At 38.1% G+C, this 23304-nt stretch overlaps 1 protein-coding gene across 8 annotated transcripts in view; it reads left to right on the top strand.

Moving 5' to 3' along the window:
- The window catches only part of SIPA1L1 (signal induced proliferation associated 1 like 1), a 383378-nt gene that overhangs the window by 263348 nt on the left and 96726 nt on the right, over positions 1–23304 (top strand). For all 8 annotated transcript variants that reach the window (XM_082451505.1, XM_082451510.1, XM_082451509.1 and 5 more), the window contains 2 exons: positions 3305–3493; positions 16895–17069. In XM_082451505.1, coding sequence (XP_082307631.1) covers positions 3305–3493; positions 16895–17069 — 364 coding nt within the window. The remainder of the gene's footprint in view (positions 1–3304; positions 3494–16894; positions 17070–23304) is intronic.

Here is a 23304-nt window from a genome sequence, read left to right as displayed (position 1 = left end):
CCGAAAACTCCCCCTCACTTAGTCTTTTCCAGCCACACTGGCAATCTCAGGACACCTCTGTCTCAGGGCTCAGATAGTCCCTATTCCTTCCTCTGTATTCAGTGTTCTCCCCAGGCATCCTCGTGGCCGCAGCTCTCTCTTTTCCTTCTGGCCTTTACTCTTAAGTTACAGGGGCCTTCCTTGGCCCCTGGATCTAAAATTTCTACTCCCTCTCATATCTCATTTCATGTCCAATTCCAGGCTTTCTTTTTTTCATGAACACTTAACCACTATCTCATGCATTGTACTTACTTACTTGGTTCATTTTGTGACCCTCCCACTCAAATATCAGCCCAGGGAAGATGAGGACTCAGTTGTTCGTGACTACACGCCTAACGCCTAAAACAGCGCCCCCTTCATTCCGTCCTTCCTCTCTAATGTTTATTTCATTAATTGCCACTAGCCTTTGTGTAATTTTTTTCATTCCGATAGAACTAATCCTTAAGTGTGGTTTAATTGTAATACTGTTAACACAAATTCGTGTGCCTGACGCACAGTGAGGGCAAACAAACTGAAACGTCGGAGTTTGGAGCAGAGAAAGGTTTATCGCAAACCCGTGCAAGGAGACGAGGTGGCTCACGCCCTGAAAAGCCTCGAGCTCCTCGAAGGGTTTCGGCAAAGCATTTTGAAAGGCCAGGAGTGGGGGTGGGTCACAGGGTACGTGATCAGCTTGTGCACAATTCTCTGACTGGCTGATGGTGAGGCAGCAGGCTGGTGTCACGGGGGTTAACATTATGAGTCCTTAGGCTCCAGGAGGCCTGAGAAGAACTACTTAGGGTAGTCAAGTAGTTCTTCCATTTGGTGGGGGGTTTTCACATCTGCAGAACAACTCAGGAAATTTGCATCAAATCTAGGTGCTTCAGAGAGGAGCTAAAGCAGAGGATATGGGGGAAGGCCTGTCCGAGGAAGGCCCCCATAGGGTCCTGCTCGGTTACAGTATCTTTATGAGAGTTTTCATAGAAATAAACTAATGAAAGTCCTTTGATAGAAATATCTCTAGATGTTGGTTCTGCTCCAGAGCTGCACATTGTAGGATGGGCAGTTCACTCTTCTCCACTGAAGGCAGTTCACTGAGTATATAATAAAGTAAGACTTAATTCTTATGCCTTTGTAGCAGCTTCTCATGCTATTGATTTCTCCTGTTAATAAATCCATTGAGAAAAAAGAAAACGTAGTCACCACAGTGACACTCCTGTTGCTTCAGTAAATGGCATCAAGATAACAGAAATACAAACAAATCTCTTTCAGTAGAAATAGGCATTGCACAACAAAGAAACAAAAAAGGAACTTACATGTATTTGGAAGCATGACAGTTTGTTTATGAACAAAATCTGTGGTGTGAGTGCTTTTAAGCATGAGTGCACAGGGATGTAGGAGGATTCTCTTCCTGTTTCTGGAAGTCATTAACAAAAATATCAGTAACACTAGTGATTCAGGTATAAAAAGGAATCATTCCTTTTTGGTTTTCTGCTCTGGCTTTCTTGAGGTGGGCTGCTGTCTTCCTGTGGTGCAGGATTAGCAATGATTAGCATTCCTCGTCTGGGGTTCTCAGTTGGAAATACGTCCAGCCTTTGTAGCCTCCTGTCCCCAGCAGCAAGAGAGTTGCTCGTTTCCCGTGATTTAAAAATCGAAACAAAAATTATTTCTGTCCAATTAGATATTAAGTCACAGGAAAAAGATATTTTTTACACAACTGTCATTTGAAAGCAAACTATTTATAAATGAAAGAAAAGATACTAATCAAAGGAACAGACTGCAGATACCCCCCAAGCACCTTTTTCTTGTCTTGAGAGTCAGAGGTTGGTAACCTTGGCTTTTCCTACCCACATCTCTCTTCTCCATCAGTTGGCACAGTTATAGATTTTACTTCCCTGGTGATTCTTCCTTTGGTTTCCATTTTCCCTGCTAATCCTCTGTCACACCCTCTGCCTGTTACTTGAAGATGGTTTACAGTTTGTTTCTAACTGTTTTCTCTGCCTGTAGTTTCTTCCTCGGGCAGTTCATCTTTATTTGCCAACTGAATTTTCTTACATCATCATCCCTATGCAAACAAGTTCTGATATGGCCAGTTGGAGCCGGATGAGGTGCATGCCCGTCGAGGTACGCTCGGCTCGGGGCTCCGGCCTGCCTGTAGCTTCACCACCCACTGCCCCTTTGGGCTCGCTTAGATCCAGCTAAGCTACAGCAGTCGCTCTTTCCCGCTCACACCCCGATCTTTCTCATCTCCACACCTTTGCTCTCTGACATTGTCTTTTTGTATAATTTTTCCTAGATTTCAAGGCCCCTTTTCAGTGCCACCCTTTTCCATGAGGGCCTTTCCTTATGCCCTGAGCCACGGTGATCCCTTTTCTGCCTTTGGACTCTTGTAGAACCTGACCTTGTTAAACTTTTCTTAGTAGATATATCCTCCTGAATGGGTATTTCTTACCTCTCACCCTCTTGCATGCCACACCCAGCCCTCAACGTTTGCTCCTGTTGCAGTACAGCGCCTTGTAACCTACACACTTAACGGAAATTCATTTGACTTAATGGGTTTTTTGTTTAGGTCACCGTACAGTGTTTAAATTATACTGACAACTTTGCCACGTGGAAATGTCTGAAAATTAAGACTAGTTTACTTCGACAGATCATCATTACTTAAGGAAATTTCTTTGCTTATGTTTTTATTTCATAATAATAGAAGGGATCTCAAGATATAAGGATAAAGCAAAAGTCGTTTTAAATGCTATTGATGGTGCCGCTCTACTACCTATAATCACTGTCCTATTGTAGCAGCATTTGGGGATGGGAATAGTTTAAGCTAGTCAACAGTACATTATGAAATTTAAAACTTACTCTCCCCCCACCCTTACCTTTTATAATTCAAAAAGGGGTAACATCTAAATTCTCAGCATTTAGTCTTCAGATATTCTCGGGGATAGCTCCTTCTTAATTTCCTGGTGAGTGTGTGTGTGGCATTGTATAGCTATATGGAGACCTTGATCTTTCTGAGCTCTCTAGGGAAATACGCACTCTATTTGGTATTTAAGGAAATGTCCTCGGAAGGCTTGATTATGAGTTCCGTTGGACTTGCCTGGGTCTTCTTGAAAGTGTTGGTCTCATTTTTCATATATAAAGTATCTTACATCACTTCCCTCATCTTTTCTCCCTCACTGGCTCAATCAATCAAATGTCATTTCCAGCTCCCTAAGGGGGACCTCAGACCGGGCTTTCAGTGCATTTGATGTATTTGCTCATCTCACCAGAGCACGTGTCTCTCTTTCAGCTCATGACACTGAGAGGGTCAGTGCTGGAGGATGCCATACCGTCAACGGCAAAGCACTCGACGGCCCGGGGACTGCCCCTGAAGGAAGTGCTGGAGCACGTGATTCCCGAGCTCAACGTCCAGTGCCTGCGGTTGGCCTTCAACACCCCCAAAGTCACAGAGCAACTCATGAAACTGGATGAACAGGGGGTAAGTGTGGCTGCCAGGGGAGAACATTCTTGCTGCTCAGGTGTCCACTAGGCATCCAGAATACAGACCTGAATAGTTCTTTTTTGATGGGGAAAACTAACACTATTTATTGTGAAGGATCTTCTCTTTGCAATTATTCACTTTCTTTTTTCTTAACTCTGAACTCTGAACATTTCTCATCTGTTGAAATTCTCTTTGTCAGGACTGACTGATGCAGAACTTAAACAATGTTCAACTCTCCTGGTAATCTTCCATAAATGCAATGAATTTTTCAAATACTCCAGGAATAAGTAGTAACAATAACAGTAATAACAATAGCTAACACTAATGAACATATTCACCAGGCTCTGTTTTAAGTACCTTAATATGTTATCCCAACTATTGTCCCAGCCCCAAGAGAATGATACCATTTTTATCCCCATTTTAGAGATGAGGAATCTGAGACGGAGAGAGGTTCAGTAGTAAGTCCAAGTTCACACAGTTAATAAGTTCAAAGCCTGTACTGGGAGCCACTACTCCACACCATTCTTAAAAGCTTTAATTTTTAGTCTATTAATACCACCAAAAATGTATTTTAGCCAAGGTGTTTAAATAAAAAATTCAAAATTTAAAAAATCTGGGTCCTAATTTGTAACAAAATGAAAGTGCTCAAGATTTTCTCACCTGCATATTTCCTGTACCTTAACGTGGGGCCATTGATCCAGATACAAATGAGTGATAGGATAATCCGTATGGAGGAGGCAGAAGAGTAGAGGGTGCGAAACTATAATCCGGAAAATCCACTAACCAGAGAGAGTATCCACATTCTGCTTGGAATCAGTTGAGCATATGAGCTAGTTTTATTAGACGTTGTATCTATATACTCTTATTTTAATTCTTTCTCTGAATATTTTAGCCATATTGCGTCCTGGCAGTGAGTGGTAGTAGCTTTCCCATTGCACTTTTAAAAAATTCTACCAAAAGTAAAATTGGTCCAGTTATTGAGTTCCATTTTATAAACAGATTTCGATGGTATTTTCTTAATTAGGAAAAAATTTGAATTTTATTAAAATGAATGGTAGTTCAAAAAAACCAGTTTCAAGGAATATTCAGTCTTTTAAATCAGCTGATAGGAATATATTATTAGGAACCAATATTTGGATGTAACTTTTCTAATCATTGCTCCTTTCGTCCATTCATCTCACTTATTGTAAAGCATAGCTAATGTCTATTTCATATGTATATTTCAAATAGGCTGTGAGTATCCATGTTTATAACATGTAAATCTGAGCACTTCAATGCTTCAGAAGACTACTGATACATAAACTTAACTATTTTGGATGCTGTTTTTCCAATAAATATTTTGAGCATTTATTCTAACAAAGGAAGAATAGAAAAATAATGATTAGGTTCAACCTTACGGATTCAGTCTTTTCAGTTACTACACTTTTCAAGGAAAACAACAACATTTAGACATTGATAATATAATCATATGTTGATAATATAAGCATATACTGCACATTCTAAATTCAACAGATTATTTTGTGTAAAGGAGGTATTTTCTTCCTTTTTCCTTTTGTTTTACTTATATTAAATTTAAAAATGGGTGCCCCAATTGTAGACATTGTATGGGCTCTCTGTCACATTTTGTGCCCTCTCTTAGTGTTTACAAAATGTTGGAGATGGGGCTGCTCTGTGATAAACACTATATGGTCCCATCCACACAGGAAAGATGAGAGCAGTATAATGAGTTTAACTTAAAGGTACATTTATTTAATTCAAAAAACTGCCCATTATTCTGAAATGATGGGTTTCTTATTCTTGGGGATATTAAACTATCCTTTCCTTCATAAATTATTGATGATAATATGTGTTAGTTGTCTTCTTTAATGCCTTCCCGGTGAAATTAAAATTTAGCAGTCTAGGTGAGTCTCTCCAATTTTATTTTGGAAATTGTACTAAATTCTAGGCAGTAGAATCTAGATGTTTAAAACCTGCTATTCTGTATGAGCAGCTCTTTATCTGAACTAAGGGACACCACTGCTTGGCCTCTCTTTCCGTTTATATATTCATAGCATTTAAAGCCCAGAATTATACTGAAAAAAAACAGAGGACACACATACTTAGGTGTTTAGTCTGGGGAGTCATATTTTTGGTAGGAAATTTTATTAATGCCTTGAAATCCTTGTGAGAAACTAATTATTTTGGTGCCTTTACAAATACAGACTTTGAAAAAGAAATGCTTGTAAGTGCAGTACATTATGCATTTGAATCTTTGCAAAGCATTTTTGGTTTCCCTCTATGTCATCATTGTTTGAAATTTCATGCTTTGTACATCCTTATATTTAAAGAGATTGATAGTATGAATACCAAAAAACTGGACTCGCTAAAAGGACCTTCTACATCTCCCTTTAAGTTTTATTTAAATGATTCCTTTAAAATCTTTTCTACTTTAACAGCTCACGTAATTATGCTTGGATAAAGAAAACACTATTTGCTTGCTATATTGTGGCATTTTGCCTTTCAGATCTTTGGTACTTTTTTCATTTTTTTTTTTTTTCATCTTAACCATTTAAAAATGAAATGAACAGAAGAGCAGATGTAAGTTATATCTATATACTATAAAAGATAGTATTTCACAAAAATATAAAAATTTGTTTTTCATTTGACTAGACTCTGATATTTATGTGGGAACTGAAGTAGGCATTTTAATTCCCAAAGTTTTAGGAAATGATTATGTGCTGTGTGGCTTACCCATGCTTTCACATTCACCTTCCTGATACCTTCCTGGGTCTTTTTCACTATTGATTGATGTCCATTTCCATTATCATGTAAAGGTCAATAAGAAGATGAAATAACCTGCCAATGATTTCACATTATCAAGAATTTAGAGCAGTTTGTGACCCAGCAAATTTAGATCAACTCTGGATTTAGTTTTTCCATCATGGTCCTACATCTTCACGTATTAGATAATTGAGAGCATCTCTTATGATGAAAACACATTAGATAAATATATATGTTTACTTATTACACTGTTCTAAGCTCTTTACCAGCATCATCTGATTTAATCCTCATGGCACCCCTGGGCAGTAGGTTCCAGTTATTGGCCTATTTTATGATTGAGAGGATCGAGGCTTTCAGAAGCAGTGCCATTTTCCCCTAGGAGTCCTGAACTTGGATACGCGTTTGCACGATTCTACCTTTATTTATTTATTTATTTACTTACTTACTTACTTATTTATGGCTGTGTTGAGTGTTCATTTCAGTGCGAGGGCTTTCTCTAGTTGCGGCGAGCGGGGGCCACTCTTCATCGCGGTGTGCAGGCCTCTCACTGTCGCGGCCTCTCTTGTTGCGGAGCACAGGCTCCAGACGCGCAGGCTCAGTAGTTGTGGCTCACGGGCCCAGTTGCTCCGCGGCATGTGGGATCTTCCCAGACCAGGGCTGGAACCCATGTCCCCTGCATTGGCAGGCAGATTCTCAACCACTGCGCTACCAGGGAAGCCCCCCTTTTGTTTTTAAGATTTGCAAGTTTTCATCTCTTTTTGCACATCTCAAATTATTTTGGTCCTCCAAACTACACTGTGAAATATCAGGAATTTCATTATCTATTCAGGCCAACTTTTAAATAATATGGCTAATTCAGTTACTTTTAAATTTGCCATATTAATGCCGTTTTTCTTCATCAGTCATTAAAAAACACCTTTATCTCATCTACCCAGTGCAAGAGAAATGAAAGGTCATTATACCAGGCTCTGTTTCAAGGAGTTCGCATGTGTAAAGCACTTACTGCAATGCCAGGCATGTGGTGAACACTGAATAATGATAAAATAATAACTCATTAGTCCTTTACATGCATTATTTCATCTTTATCAGCATCCTGTGAGAAAGCTGCTGTTATAGATAGTATAATATATTGTGCTTAACTTTCAGAAGTAAGCGTAACTTTTCAAATTCAATAAATGCTAATTGAGTAACCACTCTTTGCAGATTGTTAAATACTGTCGAAAATAAATAGGGCTAGTAAGACACAGTCCTTACCTGTGAAGGAGACAGAGTCATAAATTACTGTATATAATGAGTATAATAAGAGAACTGCAAACAGACAAGCCAGTGGGGCCAAGTCGTGATTGGTTAGATGGGTCAGGATGAAACGGACCTTTCATCAGGCTAGAGAATAAGCCGCACGGTGGTCTAGACTCGGAACAATGAGAACAAAGCGCAGCAGGACAGAAGCACAGAATGTGGTTATGGGACAGTAAGCAGCCCTGCTGAGCAGGAGTGTGAGGCAGTAATAAAAACAGATTACTAAGCCAGGAACTGAGCAGTGACTAAGCCAGGAACTGTGTGAAGCAGTTTACATGAATTATTTTAATTAACCCTTAGACTCCTTTGATATAGGTGCTGTTATTGTTCTTGCTTTGCCGACAAGAGCACCGAGGCACAAAGAGGCGGAAGGACCCCCCCCAGATCACAATTAGGATCTGGTGGAGGCAAGTCTTGCATCCAGGCATTCAGGCTCCAGAATCCACTTTCTTACCCGATACACTGTACACCCCATCCTCCCCTCCCCTCCCCTTGAGTGGGAGAAGGAACTGGAAATATGGATCCAAGTTTTATTGCTACAGGCTACAGTGCCCAGTATTAAGTATAACATGTAAAACCCAAATAGGATCAGAATAGAGCTTAAAAATAAAGTGCAATTGCCAGTTTGCAGAAGAGAAAATTGGAAGACCTGTTTTCATTAGGAAATGTCAAGGTTCATGTACACAGTAGTGATTTTACCTAAATGAGTATCTCCACTGTTTTTCTAGATACTTATTAAAAATACAAAGAAATGAAAATATTTGTTGGATTCTCTATTCTTTAAAATGTTGTCCTTCAAGTTATTGAAGTTAAAGGGGAAAAGTAATCATATCTAATTAGGTCTGTAATATATATCTCAAGAATAGATGTAAGGAAAGAAGCAGTGTTCATTTGATAATGAATAGCACTGTTCCTTTGATTAAGGGCATGGGTGAAATTCTCTGCTGACTTAGCCTGTTCATTGCCCTGGTGCATTATTCTATTGAAGGTAAATGAGTTTGACTAGCCACTTTCCTCTTTGATTCAGGCAGCTGGATTTAAAGAATGAACCATAGGGAAAACAATTTTTCCAAAACCCATTTTCTATGAATGAAGCTTTGGCAGAACAATTACCATTTCTGAAATTTCAGTCTTCTTCTAGATTATGGTATCAGCTAATGCATGTTGAAAGTTCAGATGGCCACCAGATGGGTTCCATATGTACATTATCAGGAAGACATATACGCGGCCGTCCTCAGGTCAGAGAAAGGAGACAGTGGCATTGGTTGCTTTGTCTCGTCTGTTCACAAGTAATGATTACACGGGCTCATCCATGCTGTTTTGCCTGGCTGAGGCTGGGGTGGGTGACTGGATGGAGGCCTTTCCAGTAATAAGATTTATGATTAACATGACTGATAGCAGTAGCATTTGGAAGACGTTTGGTTGGGTAGGACTGCAGTTTGCAGTTGAAGGAGCTCAGCATGGCTAAGACTTGCAGTGAGGATTCTTTGGTTCACAGTCCAAAAAGACAGAGGAACTGTTTGCAGATATTTCAGTCTTCTTGATTTTAAACTGTGAATTGTGCTTTAAATTCAGCTTTAAAATAAAAAGTTAAACTACTTTCCTTCGTACAGGACCTTAATTAGCTAATATCTTCAAATGATCCAAAAATCAAAGTATTTACATTGAGGGATCCCATTTCCACCCTGTTCCTGTCTCTCACCTCTCTTCTCCCCTGTATTACCACTTTTATTAGTTTCTTATGTATTCCTATGTTTCTTTATACAGATGCACCAGATATGCATATGTAGTCTTAGTTGCCTTTTTCTTATACAAAATATAGCATGCTGTAAACATTTGCTTTTTCACTTAGTAATATATTCTGGAGATCTTTTTATGTCAGTACACAGAAAGTTTTCCCATTGTTTATATGGCTGCATAATATTCTGTTTTGTTGCTGTACCATAGTTTACTTCATTAGTTCCTCTATTAATGGACATTTAGATGGATAACAGTCTTTTCCTATTACAGACAGTGCTGCAATGAAGAGCCTTTTCCTATGTAATTGAAATTCATCTTAATGTCAAATCAATACAAGTACATAAATCATCATTTTAATACCCAATATGAAGCTTTCTATTTTTGTGAGAACTTTTGCACAGCATGCTATTAGATAAGATTATTGTGTGTGTGTATAGAATATTTCCTTTACATCATGCCAAAGATAAAAATAGATTAGAATCTGTCTGTGCACATGTATATAAATAATTTTGACAGCATCTCTGTCAGATTTTTTTAAAATGACCTTTCTACCCAGTATCCATATGTCATTTTTTAAAGCAATTTGATTTTTGTTAGTAAATTCCAATGAAGATAAATTTTCTAACTAGCATTTTTTTGCCCCCAACACTGAATTTTTCCAGTCTCTTTGTCATTCTTTTTGAAGGACAGTACAGTGGTAAATCTTTAGGAAGTAGTTAAGACAGTTATCATGTTTATGAAGAACAAGCCAAAGTAAATGCTATCAATGTGAATCATGAGGATTTGAAAAAATGACCAAGGTCTTCATGCCCAGTAATGGCAGAGTAGCTTGTCTCAGACCAGCCCACCCACTGAGAATAACCAGAAACACTGGACAAAGTATTTTTTAAAAATAAATTTGGACTTTTGCTTTTGGAAGTATGGAACAGATGTAATTTTCCCCTATTCTTCCTGCTAAGTACAGCTAAAAACCTTATACACTGTATATAAAGCAAACATGAATCTGAAAGGTGGAACGAAGGAAGCAGATTGGCTGGGGAACTTGGGATAAGGAATGACATAGTGGTCACTCATGATAAGAACGGAAATAGAGAGGAACTTCCTCAACTTGATTAAAAACAGCTACAAAAACCCTACAGCTTACATCATAGTTGATGAAAGACTTAATGGGAACAAGTCAAGGATGTACACAGTCTCTATTGCTATTCAACACAGTACTAGAAGTTCTAGTCAGTACAATAAGGCAAGAAAAGGAAATAAAAGTCAGGTGGATGAAGGAAAGGAAAATATAAATTTGTCCCTATGTCAAATGACATGATAGTCTATGTACTAAAACCCCAAGGAATCTATAAAAACTTTATAGAATTGCAAGGTGCGTCCAGCAAGGTTGTATGATTCAACATCAACTCACAAAAATCAGTTGGATCTCTTTTAATGAACATGTGGAAACTGAAAATAAAATACCATTTACAATCCTTCAATAAAAAATGAAATAGTTGGGTATATACCTAACAAAACATGTTTAGGACTTGTATGCTGAAAACTATAAAACACTGATGAAAGAACTCACAGAAGACTTAAATAAAATAAAGAGACGTACCATGTACTTGGATTGGAAGACTCAACCTATTAATGATGTCAATTCTCCCCTAATTGATATCAGTTTAACACAATCGGTATCAAAATCCCAGCAAGATTTTTGAAATTATAGACAAGATTATTCTGAAGTTTATATTGAAAGGCAAAGGAACTAGAATAGCCAAAACAATTTTGAAAAAGAATAAAGTGGGAGAAATCATTCTATGTGATTTCAAGACATTATATTATATTGGTATAACTACAGTAATCAAGACTGTATCTTATTGGAAGGATAGATGCATGGATCAATGGAACAGAACAGAGAAACCAGAAATAGCTCCACACAAATATATCCAACTGATTTTTTTGACAAAGGTAGAGGAAGGATAGGCTTTTCAAACAAGGGTGCCAGAACAATTACATAGACAAAATAATGAACTTGACCTAAATCTCACACATTATACAGAAATTTATTCAAATGGATCAGAGTTTGAAATGTAAAACTATAAAAATTTTTGACAAAAACATAGGAGAAAATTTGGGGGACCTGAGGATTGGTGAAGAGTTCTTAGATATAACACCAAAAAATATTTCTTTTCTAGACTTAGTCTAGAAAAGAAATAATTGAGAAATTTGGGTTCATCAAAATTAAATCATCCTGCAGCACTCTTTTCCTTGGACATTTGCTGATTTGTAAGAGGCTTGGGGCTTAAGTATAGCATAAAGCTGCAGATAAAAAGTTAGGTGACAGTTCAGAGTTTTCATTAATTTCATGGGGGCTGCAGGAATAAAAAATAGAGATCAAGGGTCACTGGAGAACTTGGGATTTGTTTTTAAAAAATCAAATTGAAATTCTAGAACTGAAAAAACAAAAAGTTAAAATCTCAGCAGATGGGTTAAAGCACATTAGACACAGCAGAAGAGAAAATTGATGAATTGAAGTTACCAGCAAATGTTTAACTGAAGAATGTAGACAAGAAAACATGAGAAATACAGATAAGTGCCTAAAAGACATGTGGGCCATAGTGAAATACATGTATGTAATGGAATTCCCAGGAGGAGAAGAGAAGTTAAAGCAATATTTGGGGACAGAATTGATGTCTGAAGAAATACCAGTAAAGAAGTTACGAAAACTGATGAAACACATGAATTGAGACAGAATCAAGGAGCTCTGCCTACTAGTAAGCAGGATAAATACAAAGAAAATCAGACGTAGGCCCATCGTAGTAAAAAATGCTGAAATTAAAAGAAAAAGAAAAAATCTTAAAAATAGCCAGAGGAAAAAATACCTTCAGAGAAGAAGAACAGTAAGACAGACAACTGGATTAAAATTAACCCTTTCCTGAGCTATAAAGCGTAAAGAAGAGGTGGAAGCCACATTTCTAGAATGCTGAAAGAGAACTCTCACTAGGAATTTTACCCAGCAAAAATATTCTTTTAAAATGTAGGCAAACCTATTTACAGTGGAAAAAAAAAAGAACAGTGATTGTCTGAGGCTGTTAGTTGATGCAGGGATGGACAGCAAATGGGAACCAGGAAACTTGGCGTGATAGAAATGTTCTGTGCTTTGACTGGGTTGGAGGTTTATTAGAAATCATTCAACTGTGTATGCCTCAAATGGATGCAGTTTACTGTTCAGAAATTATATACCAGTAGTTGACTTTAAAATGGAGTCAGATTTCTGTTTCCAGCAAAGATTAAAAGAGAGGGACTAGATTTACTTTCCCATCTGAAACAACTTTTAAAAGCAAGGCAAAACAACGAAACATTGGTTTTTATGACGTTGGACGTCAGGCAACAAAGGACAGTGATCTCTGGGAGGTGGGAACCAAATGAACAGTAAGATTGCACCAACTTTCTGCCTGAAGAGAGTTTCCAGGCTGTGGAGCTGGGAGGGGCACCCACTTGAAGCCCAGGGGTCTTCCTGAGTAGAGATTGAGATGTGAGGCCAGGGAGATAAAGGATTTGCAGAGCTGAGTACTGGGAAGTGCATGTATTTGAGGAAACTATTTGTGGCCAGGGTAAGAACCACCCTAAGATTGAAGGGGGCAAATGCTCAGACCTCTGCCTGGCTGAGAATAGTTCCTCCTCCCACCAGGCAATCTGGAAAACCTCATACATAGTTCACATGGCATCGGGTAAAGTCTCAAAATGACTTTGCCTCAATAATGGGGCAAAATTATCCTCAAATTAAATGCTGCTCTGTCAAGACCTGTCAGAGTTTAACAGGAAGAACTGAAAGGATCAAACTATTTCCAATTAACTGTGTCCCAGAGCAAAGCTAAAGCATCTCTCAAAGGTTCATGACCCACATTTTGAGAACTGCTGGACAATGAAATACCTCATAGTGACTGTTTTAAATCTCTGGATTAAATCAGACAATTTAAAAGATTTTGTAAGAAGGGAAGAACTGGGTTGTTCTCATGGTCTGTGCTGCCCCCAGTGGCCTTCCTCTGGCTGTGACATCAGGAAAGAAGAGGTGAAAATACAGAACTTCTTAAGAGGTCTCTGAGAACTTGGTTATTCAAACCTGTTTCTACTGGTGGAGGGCTCTGACTTTATCCTCCATCTTTCCAGGAACTCAGGGCTGCGCAAGTCAGATTTTGCAGTACCTGTTTCTTTGATTCTTCGTTAAAGTGCCTATTTTATGAGAGAAAGAGCAATTTTTGTACTGTTGGTTCCCAGCTGTGGGAGCCCAGTGTCACTTTTGGTGGGTGTTGGAAGACACTTTCTTTATTGATATTCAAGACTTTCATCTCAAGCGGAACCTTGGTCCTGTTGGATTGACCATCATCACTTTTTACAACGCAAACATTTGTTGAGTGTCCAAACACTTCCATCAGTGCGCCATATGAACAATAGATATGCAAGGATGGAACTGTACAGCATGACTTCACGGTCATCCAAAAGCAAAATCCTAAACTGTGGATAAACTGAACTTGTTTCCAAGATGGCTTCTGGTGTCATCATAACTCTATTTTGAGCATTACAGGAAAGTATTATACATTCATATACATAAACCCATATAGATGTGTTTGTGTGTGTCTCAAAAAAAAATAGTGTTTTATATAACCTCAGAGCAATTCAAAACCCCCAAACCATAGCTCTAAACTCCATTTCCACTTGCTCTTTCTCTTGAAATATTCCTTATTACACTTACATAACTCCTCCTTAACAACTTCTCATATTCTGGGCAGGGAACAAGGTTGCTAACTGAAGATTCTAGGAGCCTGAGTTCACAGAATACCCACCTACCTCGACTTCATTGCAGCAGAAACAAGGATACAGTCATAGTGTCACCTTCGAGGATAGAGCACTGACATTTGGCACCGTTTCAAAGGACAGGAAATTTGACATTCCAACAAATTTCCTCATCCTCTTAAAGTAGCCTTTCTTTTACAACCAGCAAATACCAGTCTGTTTTCCTGTCTGCAGGTGGAGCTCACTAGAGTGTGAGAAACCCGTCAAAAGAAGGCAGCGCTCTGTCTCATTGTCCTTGCATTCTGCTTCTACAGTGGTTTGGGGGAAGTTCCGTTACTTATCTTCTCTCCGAACTCTTTTTTCGTATACGTAAATGAATCCTCTTGAATATTGCACAGTGAAATCTTAGGCCTTTATCTAAGAAGTTTAAAAAGCCACCCATAAATCCAATATCACTGTGATGCTTTCCACTGAACAGGGTGACTTTTGTTTTGCATTGTTGCATGGGAGAAGGCTGATCTGGGAGGCACAGATCCAAAGAGCAAATAACCCCAAGCTCCAGATTGCTTCCTTTCTTTGACAGTTCTCCCTGCAGGGGGAGAGTAAGAATCTGGCTTCATTAAGGACTTCTTTTGTAACAGACATAGAGCCTACCACTACTTTTTTATTTGTTGAGACCTAATAGGATACTCAGCTGAATTCTAAAGCCAAGATGAAATCGCTACCTGTGGGAGTTCCCCTCTAAGTATTAGTAACATTCAGACCTTTGAAGGAGGCCAGCTGCCAGTGGTATGTGGTAGGTTTTACTTTCTTTTTCTTTACTGCATGTGGCATACAAAACAAATGAACTAAATCCTAAATGTGTTTCTGTTAATAATTAAAATGAAGTAGCAATAATGCAAGGTTGGATGCTGTTTTAAAAAGATTCCGACATTGGTATATCCAGTTATTTGCAAGTTTCAAATTTGGAACTTTGCCTTCCACTTGTGGAAGTAGGCAGAGTAAAATCAATTCTGCACCGTTATAGAAGTCCTAAGGAGCTCTCGTGTCTTTGGGTCATGTAAAAGCTGCTGAACCTTCCTTGTCAACTAGTTAGCGTGCAGTGGCGAGGGGGGGAAGCAAGCAGGAGTTCCCTCATGACATTTTCTAGTTATCACCATTCTGAACCATTTGGTTTAGAAAGTTGAAAAGAGTTGCTTAGGTTCACAGTCTCTTGTGTGAAACAATAGGAGCTGGATATGTTTCAGAATTAAGACAGGTCCGGCTTTAGAAGGGTGATAAAATGCGTGCAGCGTGGAGTAATAGTCACCAGGATCTGGAGCAGCACCCCGCAGCCAAACACATTAATATTTCCACAAAATATGAATATTCACAGAAAGAGGAATAAATTAAAAAGTATTACTGTCAGCTCATATCAAGTTTTACTGCCAAATGTATTTGCTTAAATTTGGTTTTCACCTTTCAACTGTGGAATTGCTAAGAAGGGGCTATGGACATACGTTGCAGTGACAGAAGTAGAGCACGACAAGCCTGGTTGAGTCCTGGTAATATTTATTAGAGCCGAATCACAGGGCTGATAACTTATGATCTCTCCCTACTGGACCGGTTACTTGCTTTTCCCTTTTCTGACCTTCTCTTTGCATATCTGTCAAACAGGGGTAATATTTGCTTTGTAGGCTTTTATGAGGATAAGCTAATGTAAGTTAAACACTAAACAGTGATTGGCAGACAGTGGCTGTTCCATAAATGTTAGCTATTAAAATTTTGCCTCTTCTCTTCCCCCTTCCCTTTTATGAGATAAAAATTTACTGATACAGTGGTTGCAGTGCCACTCTGGAAACAGGCCTAAGTGATATGGATAGCCCTGATTTTACTGGAGAATTAAAAGTCTAAATTTTAAGATTGAAAACTCATTTATTGTTAAATGACTAATACAACTTTAAAATTTGTTTATAGAATGACTAAACTTTTCAGTGATGAATGAGTGTTTCTATTAATGTTATATCATATTTAAATTTCTTGAATGCTTTGTTTTAACTGTATTTGAGGAAGGAATATTTACCACTAGCTGATTTGCCATTATGAGGCCCCTTTTAAAGTTTCTATCCAAGTACTCATCTTTTAGAAAAATATTTGAAAAGTATAGTGTTGATGATGCTAGTGCTGTCACAAAGATATAACCAAGGTTTATAATTTAATATATTGGAAAAATGGCATTAGGAGATAAGTCTTTTCCAATTTTACCCCCCCCCCAAATTTTATAAGAACTTTAATGGGCTTTTAGTGCAAAACAGTTTAAAGTAACTTTTGTAAACAGAAATAGACCCACAGACATAGAAAATAAACTTATGGTTACCAAAGGGAGAAGCAGGGGAGTGATAAATTAGGAGTGTGAGATTAAAATATACACACGACGATATATAAAATAGATAACCAACAAGGACCTACTGTATAGCACAGTGAACTACACTCAATATTTTGTAATAACCTATAAGGGAAAGGAATCTGAAAAAGAATGTATGTGTGTGTGTGTGTGTGTGTGTGTAACTGAATCACTTTGCTGTTCACTGAAACTAACACAACGTTGTAAATCAACTATACTTCAATTAAAAAATAAAGTATCTTTTGTAAAGTAGACCTTTACTTTTAAATTCTTAAGGCCTCCCCTTTTAAAAGGGGAAGAACGAAAGCAGAAGGATTTCAAGAGAAGAAAGAGGTTAGCTTACTTGATGGGCATATGGCCTACAAGACTTATTAGCATTTAAGCGGACAGAGTGGGTCCGCCTATATTTATATGCATTGTATCACCTGCCTTCACAGCTGAACTATCAGCAGAAAGTAGGCATCATGTACTGCAAAGCTGGACAGAGCACGGAAGAAGAGATGTACAACAATGAATCAGCCGGCCCAGCCTTTGAGGAATTCCTCCAGCTATTGGGAGAACGCGTTCGGCTCAAAGGATTTGAGAAGTATCGTGCGCAGCTTGACACCAAAAGTAAGAAATACTTATACCCTCCTACTAGGCTTATTGTCCTCCTGCTGTGTTGATGTTCACCTGATAAGTTGCCTGTAAAACAACATTGCCACTTACTGTAGAAGACTGCTGGTGATAGGGGAGAGGAAGCCAGGGAGGGAAGATGTGGCTCTAAAACAATTGAAAACCATAGTCAAAGTAGCTAGGATTGGACTTTAAAAAAAAATAGTGTTATCAGAAATGTGGAAGGTAGAAAGCAGTGGATGGAGATCATGCAGAATTGCCCCTGGATAGTGTTGCATAAATTTCACTATATTTAGCTGAAAAACTCCTGCAACTTAAAACCATCTGGTTGCAAGCCCTAGAATTTTTGACTTCATTAACTCATTTCATAATCCTTGTGCATATCTGTGTAGTCAGTCATTGTATGGTTTTCTTAGTCATTTTTATATTTTAATATCTAGAGGTATTTTTGTTTATTTATTTCCTGTTATTATTGTCCATAGTCTAACTTAATCTCTAAGCATATAGGCTTAGCTTTGGTATTAGTTTGGCTTGTAAAATGTGTTGATTCAAAGCACAGTCTGTTTAGCTACAGCTCATGAACATAGAGGTTTGTCCCTTCCCATTACCAGGTGGTTAATAAAAGAGTTATGTTCTCAAGTATCTAGAGTATGTTGACTTCTGCTATGCGTCTGTGTGAAGGTAATTTTAAATTTTATCTCAAAATCCATCCATAGACACCTGTGACCTGTTTTTCTTTGAGAGGGTCTTTGGATTAGCACATCTGTATTGCAGTCTATAGTAATCGCTCTGATTTTCTGTACAGGAAATTAAATAAGGAGTTGAGTCATGAAAACAGAAAAGCATTCATAAACTCCACTGCAGGGAAGAATTTCCTGTTGCCATGGTTTTGCTGTTGCCAACTTGGAAACGACAGGCAGGAGAACCTATGAAAAACCATAAATAGCCTAGACTATTAAATATTATTTTAACGTTCCATACTTTGCTTGCAGCTGCATAATATGTTAAATCTCAATATGCCCTTAAACTCTTTTTATCACGATATTTTGACATTTCCTTTGTAATTCCTTCACGTTGTCCCGATTTGTTGTGTTATGTAAATTATCACCACAAAGAGCTATTAAAAGGGTCTGGGAAGAAAATGTAATAAGCGCCTTGATTCTGTCAATGAATGGCCAGATTGGGAGTTGGTAAGATTATTTATTATTTGTGTATTTACACGGTCCCAGCCATCTCTTGATGATGAAGGGCAATGTGAGAAATGTATAGCAAGGGCGGGCTTAAGCAATGTGGCACTGAGTAAGGCAGTGGAATAAGCAAAATAAGCACTTTGCACATTTTGCCCCAATGTCCCAGTAACTGCAAAGGCCTGGATCAGCAAACTGCCTCTAGTGGCACATTTTTCAGTTATGTAATACATTCATCTGGGAAGGCTTCCTTTTCACTGAACTACTCTCCTTTAAGGTTCCTTGTAACCTGCTGAGGCATAGCTCCTGAGAAAGAGGGTTCAGTTTCCTTTTCTATCCTTTCAGAGGGTCAGGTTTCCTAAAGTGAATGAAAAGTAGGAAAGTGTTTCCATTCTAAAGCCTGAAGAAGACAGTATGCATATTTATCTCTCTTACTCCAAGCTAGAAGAGACCATTAGCCTCATCACTTAAATGGGTATTTAACAGTAACAGACCACAGAAATAGGGACCAACCAGCCTCTGCACTCTCTCCAGCAGCCTCCTACTGACCATGACACACCCAGAGGTGAGACTTTGTTCTGTGTACCGTGAGATAAGCTCACCACATCTTACCTAACTTTATGTTGTGTTAAGAAACTCTTTCAATATGAGCTTTAAAAAGAGAAAATGCTTTCCAGAACATGTGTTCCTAAAGGATCACTCCATCTCCATATGACAGTGTAGTTGTCACTTGGATCTGTGGATTTGTAGTCTTCATCAAATTAAAATATTATTTGCCAAACTCATTTTTAAATTTTTCTGCACCCTCCACCTTCTGAATCTCTAATTACACATATATTAGGTCACTTAGTAGTTGTGATTTGATTTTTAAACTTGTTTTCCCCCTCTGTGCTTGTGTTTGGATAATTCCAATTAATGCATTTAAGGCACTGTATTTTTCTTTTCTTCCATCGTGTCTTAATCTGCTATTATCCAATCTAGTGAAATTTTCATTTCAGATATTGTGATTTTCAGGTCCAGAAGTTGCATTTGGGTTTTCTTTTCTTTTTCTTTCTTTTGGGGGGAGTTCTCTTTTCTTATATTTTCCATATTATTCTCATTAGGTTCATGTCCTACTTTAAAGCCTTGAACGTATTTATAATAGCTGTTTTAAAGTCTTTGTGTGCTAATTCCATTATCCCTGTCATTTGGGGGTCTCCCTTTAACAGATTTTCTCCTGTTTTTGAGTTACATTTTACTGCTTCATCTGTCTGGTTATTTTTTATTGGATAGTGGACATTGTGAATGTTTCGTCATTGAGTATCTGGATTTTGTTGTCTTCTTTAAAGAGTGTTGTTTTATTTTGTTGGGCAATTAATATAATTATAGAACAGCTTGATCTTTATGAATCTTGTTCTTAGGCTTTTTTAAAGCATATCTAGAGTAGCCTTTACTCTCTGGCTAATTTAGCCCTCCTGCTAAGGCACCTGAATACCAGCATATTCAGTGAGGTATCTCTGCTGTGGTCAGTCAGAAGTTGAATGACTTCTACCCCTGTGTGAACTATGAGAATTGTTTGGCTGACAAATCCCTGGTAGTTGTTATTTCCCCAATAGTTTTTCTTTTCTTTTCTTTTCTTTTTAATTGAGATATGGTTGACATATAACACTGTATTAGTTTTGGGTGTACAACATAATGATTCAGTATTTGTATATATCCCAAAATGATCACCAAAATAAGTCTAGTTAACATCTGTCACCATACCTAGTTACACAATTTTATTTTCTTACGATGAGAACCTTTAAGATCTACTCTCTCAGCAACTTTCATTTATGAAATACAGTGTTATTAATTGTAGTCACCATGATGTACATTACCTTAATGTTTTTTCTTTCCCTGGCTTTTGGAACCTCACTGTATGCTTGTGCAGCTTAATATTCAGCCCAAGACTCAAGGGAACCCCTGTGTAGATTTCTGAGCCTCTTTCACCGTGTGGTTTCCTCTTCTTTGGTATTCTGCCCAGCAAATATCAGCCACCTCGACCTTCCAAACCTCCAGCATGTTTTAGCTCCCCTCTTCAAATCCCTGCTCTGTGCCATTGTTTTGAAAGTACTTCCAAGTAGAAAGCTGGGTGGGGATCATAGGGCTCACCTTCTTTGATACTTTTTTCTCAGGGAACACTGTCCAATGCTGCCTATTATAAAATGTCTGAAAAAAAGTTGTTTCAGATATTTTGTCCATTTTTCTATTTATTTACAATGGGAGAGCAGGTTCTATACCAAGTACTGTTACAGCCAGAAATAGAAGTCTTAGATACTTTTTATATGTCATCTCATTTAATCCCCACAAACTCTGCTAGATGCCAGTTATCCCCATTTTACAGAATTGGCTTCTTTAGATTAACTAATGTGCCCAAGGTTAGGCAGCTAGTAAGCATTAAGGAGGGAGAACAGATCCTAGTGTTATGGTTAACGACATGTTCAGAGAAAGCATAAATGTAGAATTAGGTACAGTGAAGCCCATAGAGCTCTGCCTTGTGGCTGTATCTTCCCCTCTCTCGAGCCCTTGAGCTAAAAATACCCAAGCCGTCTCATGAGACAGCTCCACTTGTCATGTATTATAATTATATATATTCAGATTTTAGTACTTTGGTAAAGGAGGAAGAGGCCCAGGAAAGGAAGGATTGATGGAACTGTCAAACCATTTCTTCTTTTTCCCAATGTTCCATACAAAGTCCAGTTTCCATCTCAGAAATAAGGACTTCTGGCAAACAAGCTACAGATGTGTCAGGGGTTGGAACAGTTCTGCAATGAAGAAATTTTCAGGAGTAAATTTTTTTCTCCTTTTTTTGTTTCATTATTTGGATGGCATAACCTCTAGATAATTACCATCCCCTCACACTACGGTAAATACAAAAATAAGCTTCCCACCAAGCAGTTTATTATTTGAAAGCTGGAGACCACCCTCATTTTAAGCTGTGTGTATGGATTATTATTTGGGAAATTATTTCCCGAATGAGGCACGTTTGTCAAGTCAGCACGTAAGAGACTTACAAACCCTTTGAAAAGCATTCCTTCAAAGCTCTGCCTTCTTTGATTTGCCGCAATATTAGTGAATGCTTGTTGCTTCCCCCATTTTTCAGCAGTATTATAAAGATCGTTGAGATTCACGGTCTTAGAGGAGATGGAAGACTTTTCATAAAGAAAATAAATCCTTTATTTGGAATATTTAACCTTTGATAAAGAAAGGAGTAAAACTAGCATTATTTAAATGTTTCACACATGCAAAGGACTATTTGGAGTTCTAGAGACTGATGAATGAAGAAAAGTTTTCTTTTTTCACCTCCTAAACTTTAAACTGTGTTATAGTATAAGGTTTTTCCTTTGATTGTTACTGAGATGCAGTTGGCAAAGAAATTAAAATATGTAAAAGGCCCTATTTAAGGCAGCTACACTTTTTATCTCAACTGCACAAAATTCTAAGTTCTGATCAGCACATTTCTTGAGCATCTTTTATGGGCTAGTGCTTTCATATGCATCGTTTCAATCCTCACAACAGTGAGAAGAATATCGAGGGGCGAGGGGCGGAGAAGTGAAGTGACTTGTTTGTGGTCATTTAGTAAATGATGCTGGAGGTATTGGAATTCAGGTCTTCTTACTTCCAGGTGGGAATCCAGGTAATTGCAGGTATCTTGCAAAGTGCTCAGTAGGTAGAAAATAGTAGTGACTGATTCCTAAGTACCTGTCCCACAGCATCGCTTATCCTTTTCTCACCATATGTTAGTGATTTTAAGAAGCCTTCCGTCCCGGGCACATACACATGCATACTTGCACGTTCCCTGAACTGACACAGTATGAATTCTCCTGTCATGGCAAAGGGGGTGGTATTACAAACTCTCCTTGATCCCTTCCTCAGTGAAGTAAAGTAACCTACCTCCTGACCATGGTTAAAGGTACATTGAAAAAACATGAGTAAATATGGTAGATGCCAGAGAAGGAGGGATTCTTGACTTCCCCAAATACTTTGTTACTGAGTGGGTGAAATAGTACTACAAGGAGGCGTGAACAGTACTACAAGGGGTGTGCCATCCACTGTTCCAGATGTTAATACTTGTGCCCGGCTGTGCTTCTGACCATTGACCTCTGCATCCCCAGACCCGGAGGCAAGCTTTCATAGAAGGGAGATCTGGGGTCTTAAATGGATGGGCCTCAGCAGCCAGCTGACTATTGTAGGATTTCAAACTATGGATAATAATCAGATCCACAACCTGTCTGCGATTTTGTTCTGCATTTGATGTGTTCTGTAGCGGTGAGGACATTCATAAACTGAGCTTAAGCTTTCTTCATTCTATTGACTTTGTTAGTCTACATGCAGTTAGGTCATGAGATTGCTTTTCTCCTTGTATTCATAAATATTTAAAACTAGGAACTTCCCCAAAATCAAATTGCTTAGGCTTGATCCTTTATGTAGCTTTTCTGAAGTCAAACGTATCTGTTAGTGACCAGGAAGTGGTTACATAAAAATCGAATTACTTTTTCCTGATTCAGATTCCTACACATCCACCTTTATCATCCAAGTTTTATTCCCCTTAAAGCAAAAGAGTTGAGCCAAGAGAAGTCAAGGATGAATATAACATTGACCGTATCTGAAACTGCTTCTACAAACTTATTAACCTATTCATACCATCTTCAAATAGAAGTGCCTAATGTAGGGTATTATCACTTATCAACGCCTTTTCAAAGCAGCTGACAAGAATATTCTTATCATTCCTCAATTATTCAGTGTCTTCTTATCATCTAGTTTGAATATTAGAAATTTTATTTTCTATGACTTAGTGTAGAGGGCTGACCTTATTAGTGGATATACACCATTCACTGGTAGTATAATTTGGAGGCAAATCACATGATTATCAAGATGACCAATTATCAAGATGACCTATAAGATGCCCAAATTTATTTTTTAACTTTTAAAGCTCCATACAAATATGAAGGAGCATTATCTTCTTTTTATCCTTCTTCTATAAACATATTTTTCCCCTTAGAAATAACTCAATATATACTCTTTTC

The sequence above is a fragment of the Balaenoptera physalus genome, assembly GCF_965194825.1.
Source record: "Balaenoptera physalus genome assembly, chromosome: 2".
NCBI classification, from domain to species: Eukaryota; Metazoa; Chordata; class Mammalia; order Artiodactyla; family Balaenopteridae; genus Balaenoptera; species Balaenoptera physalus.
The sequence above is the reverse complement of the archived record's forward strand: the minus strand, read 5'-3'. Positions and strand labels throughout refer to the sequence as shown.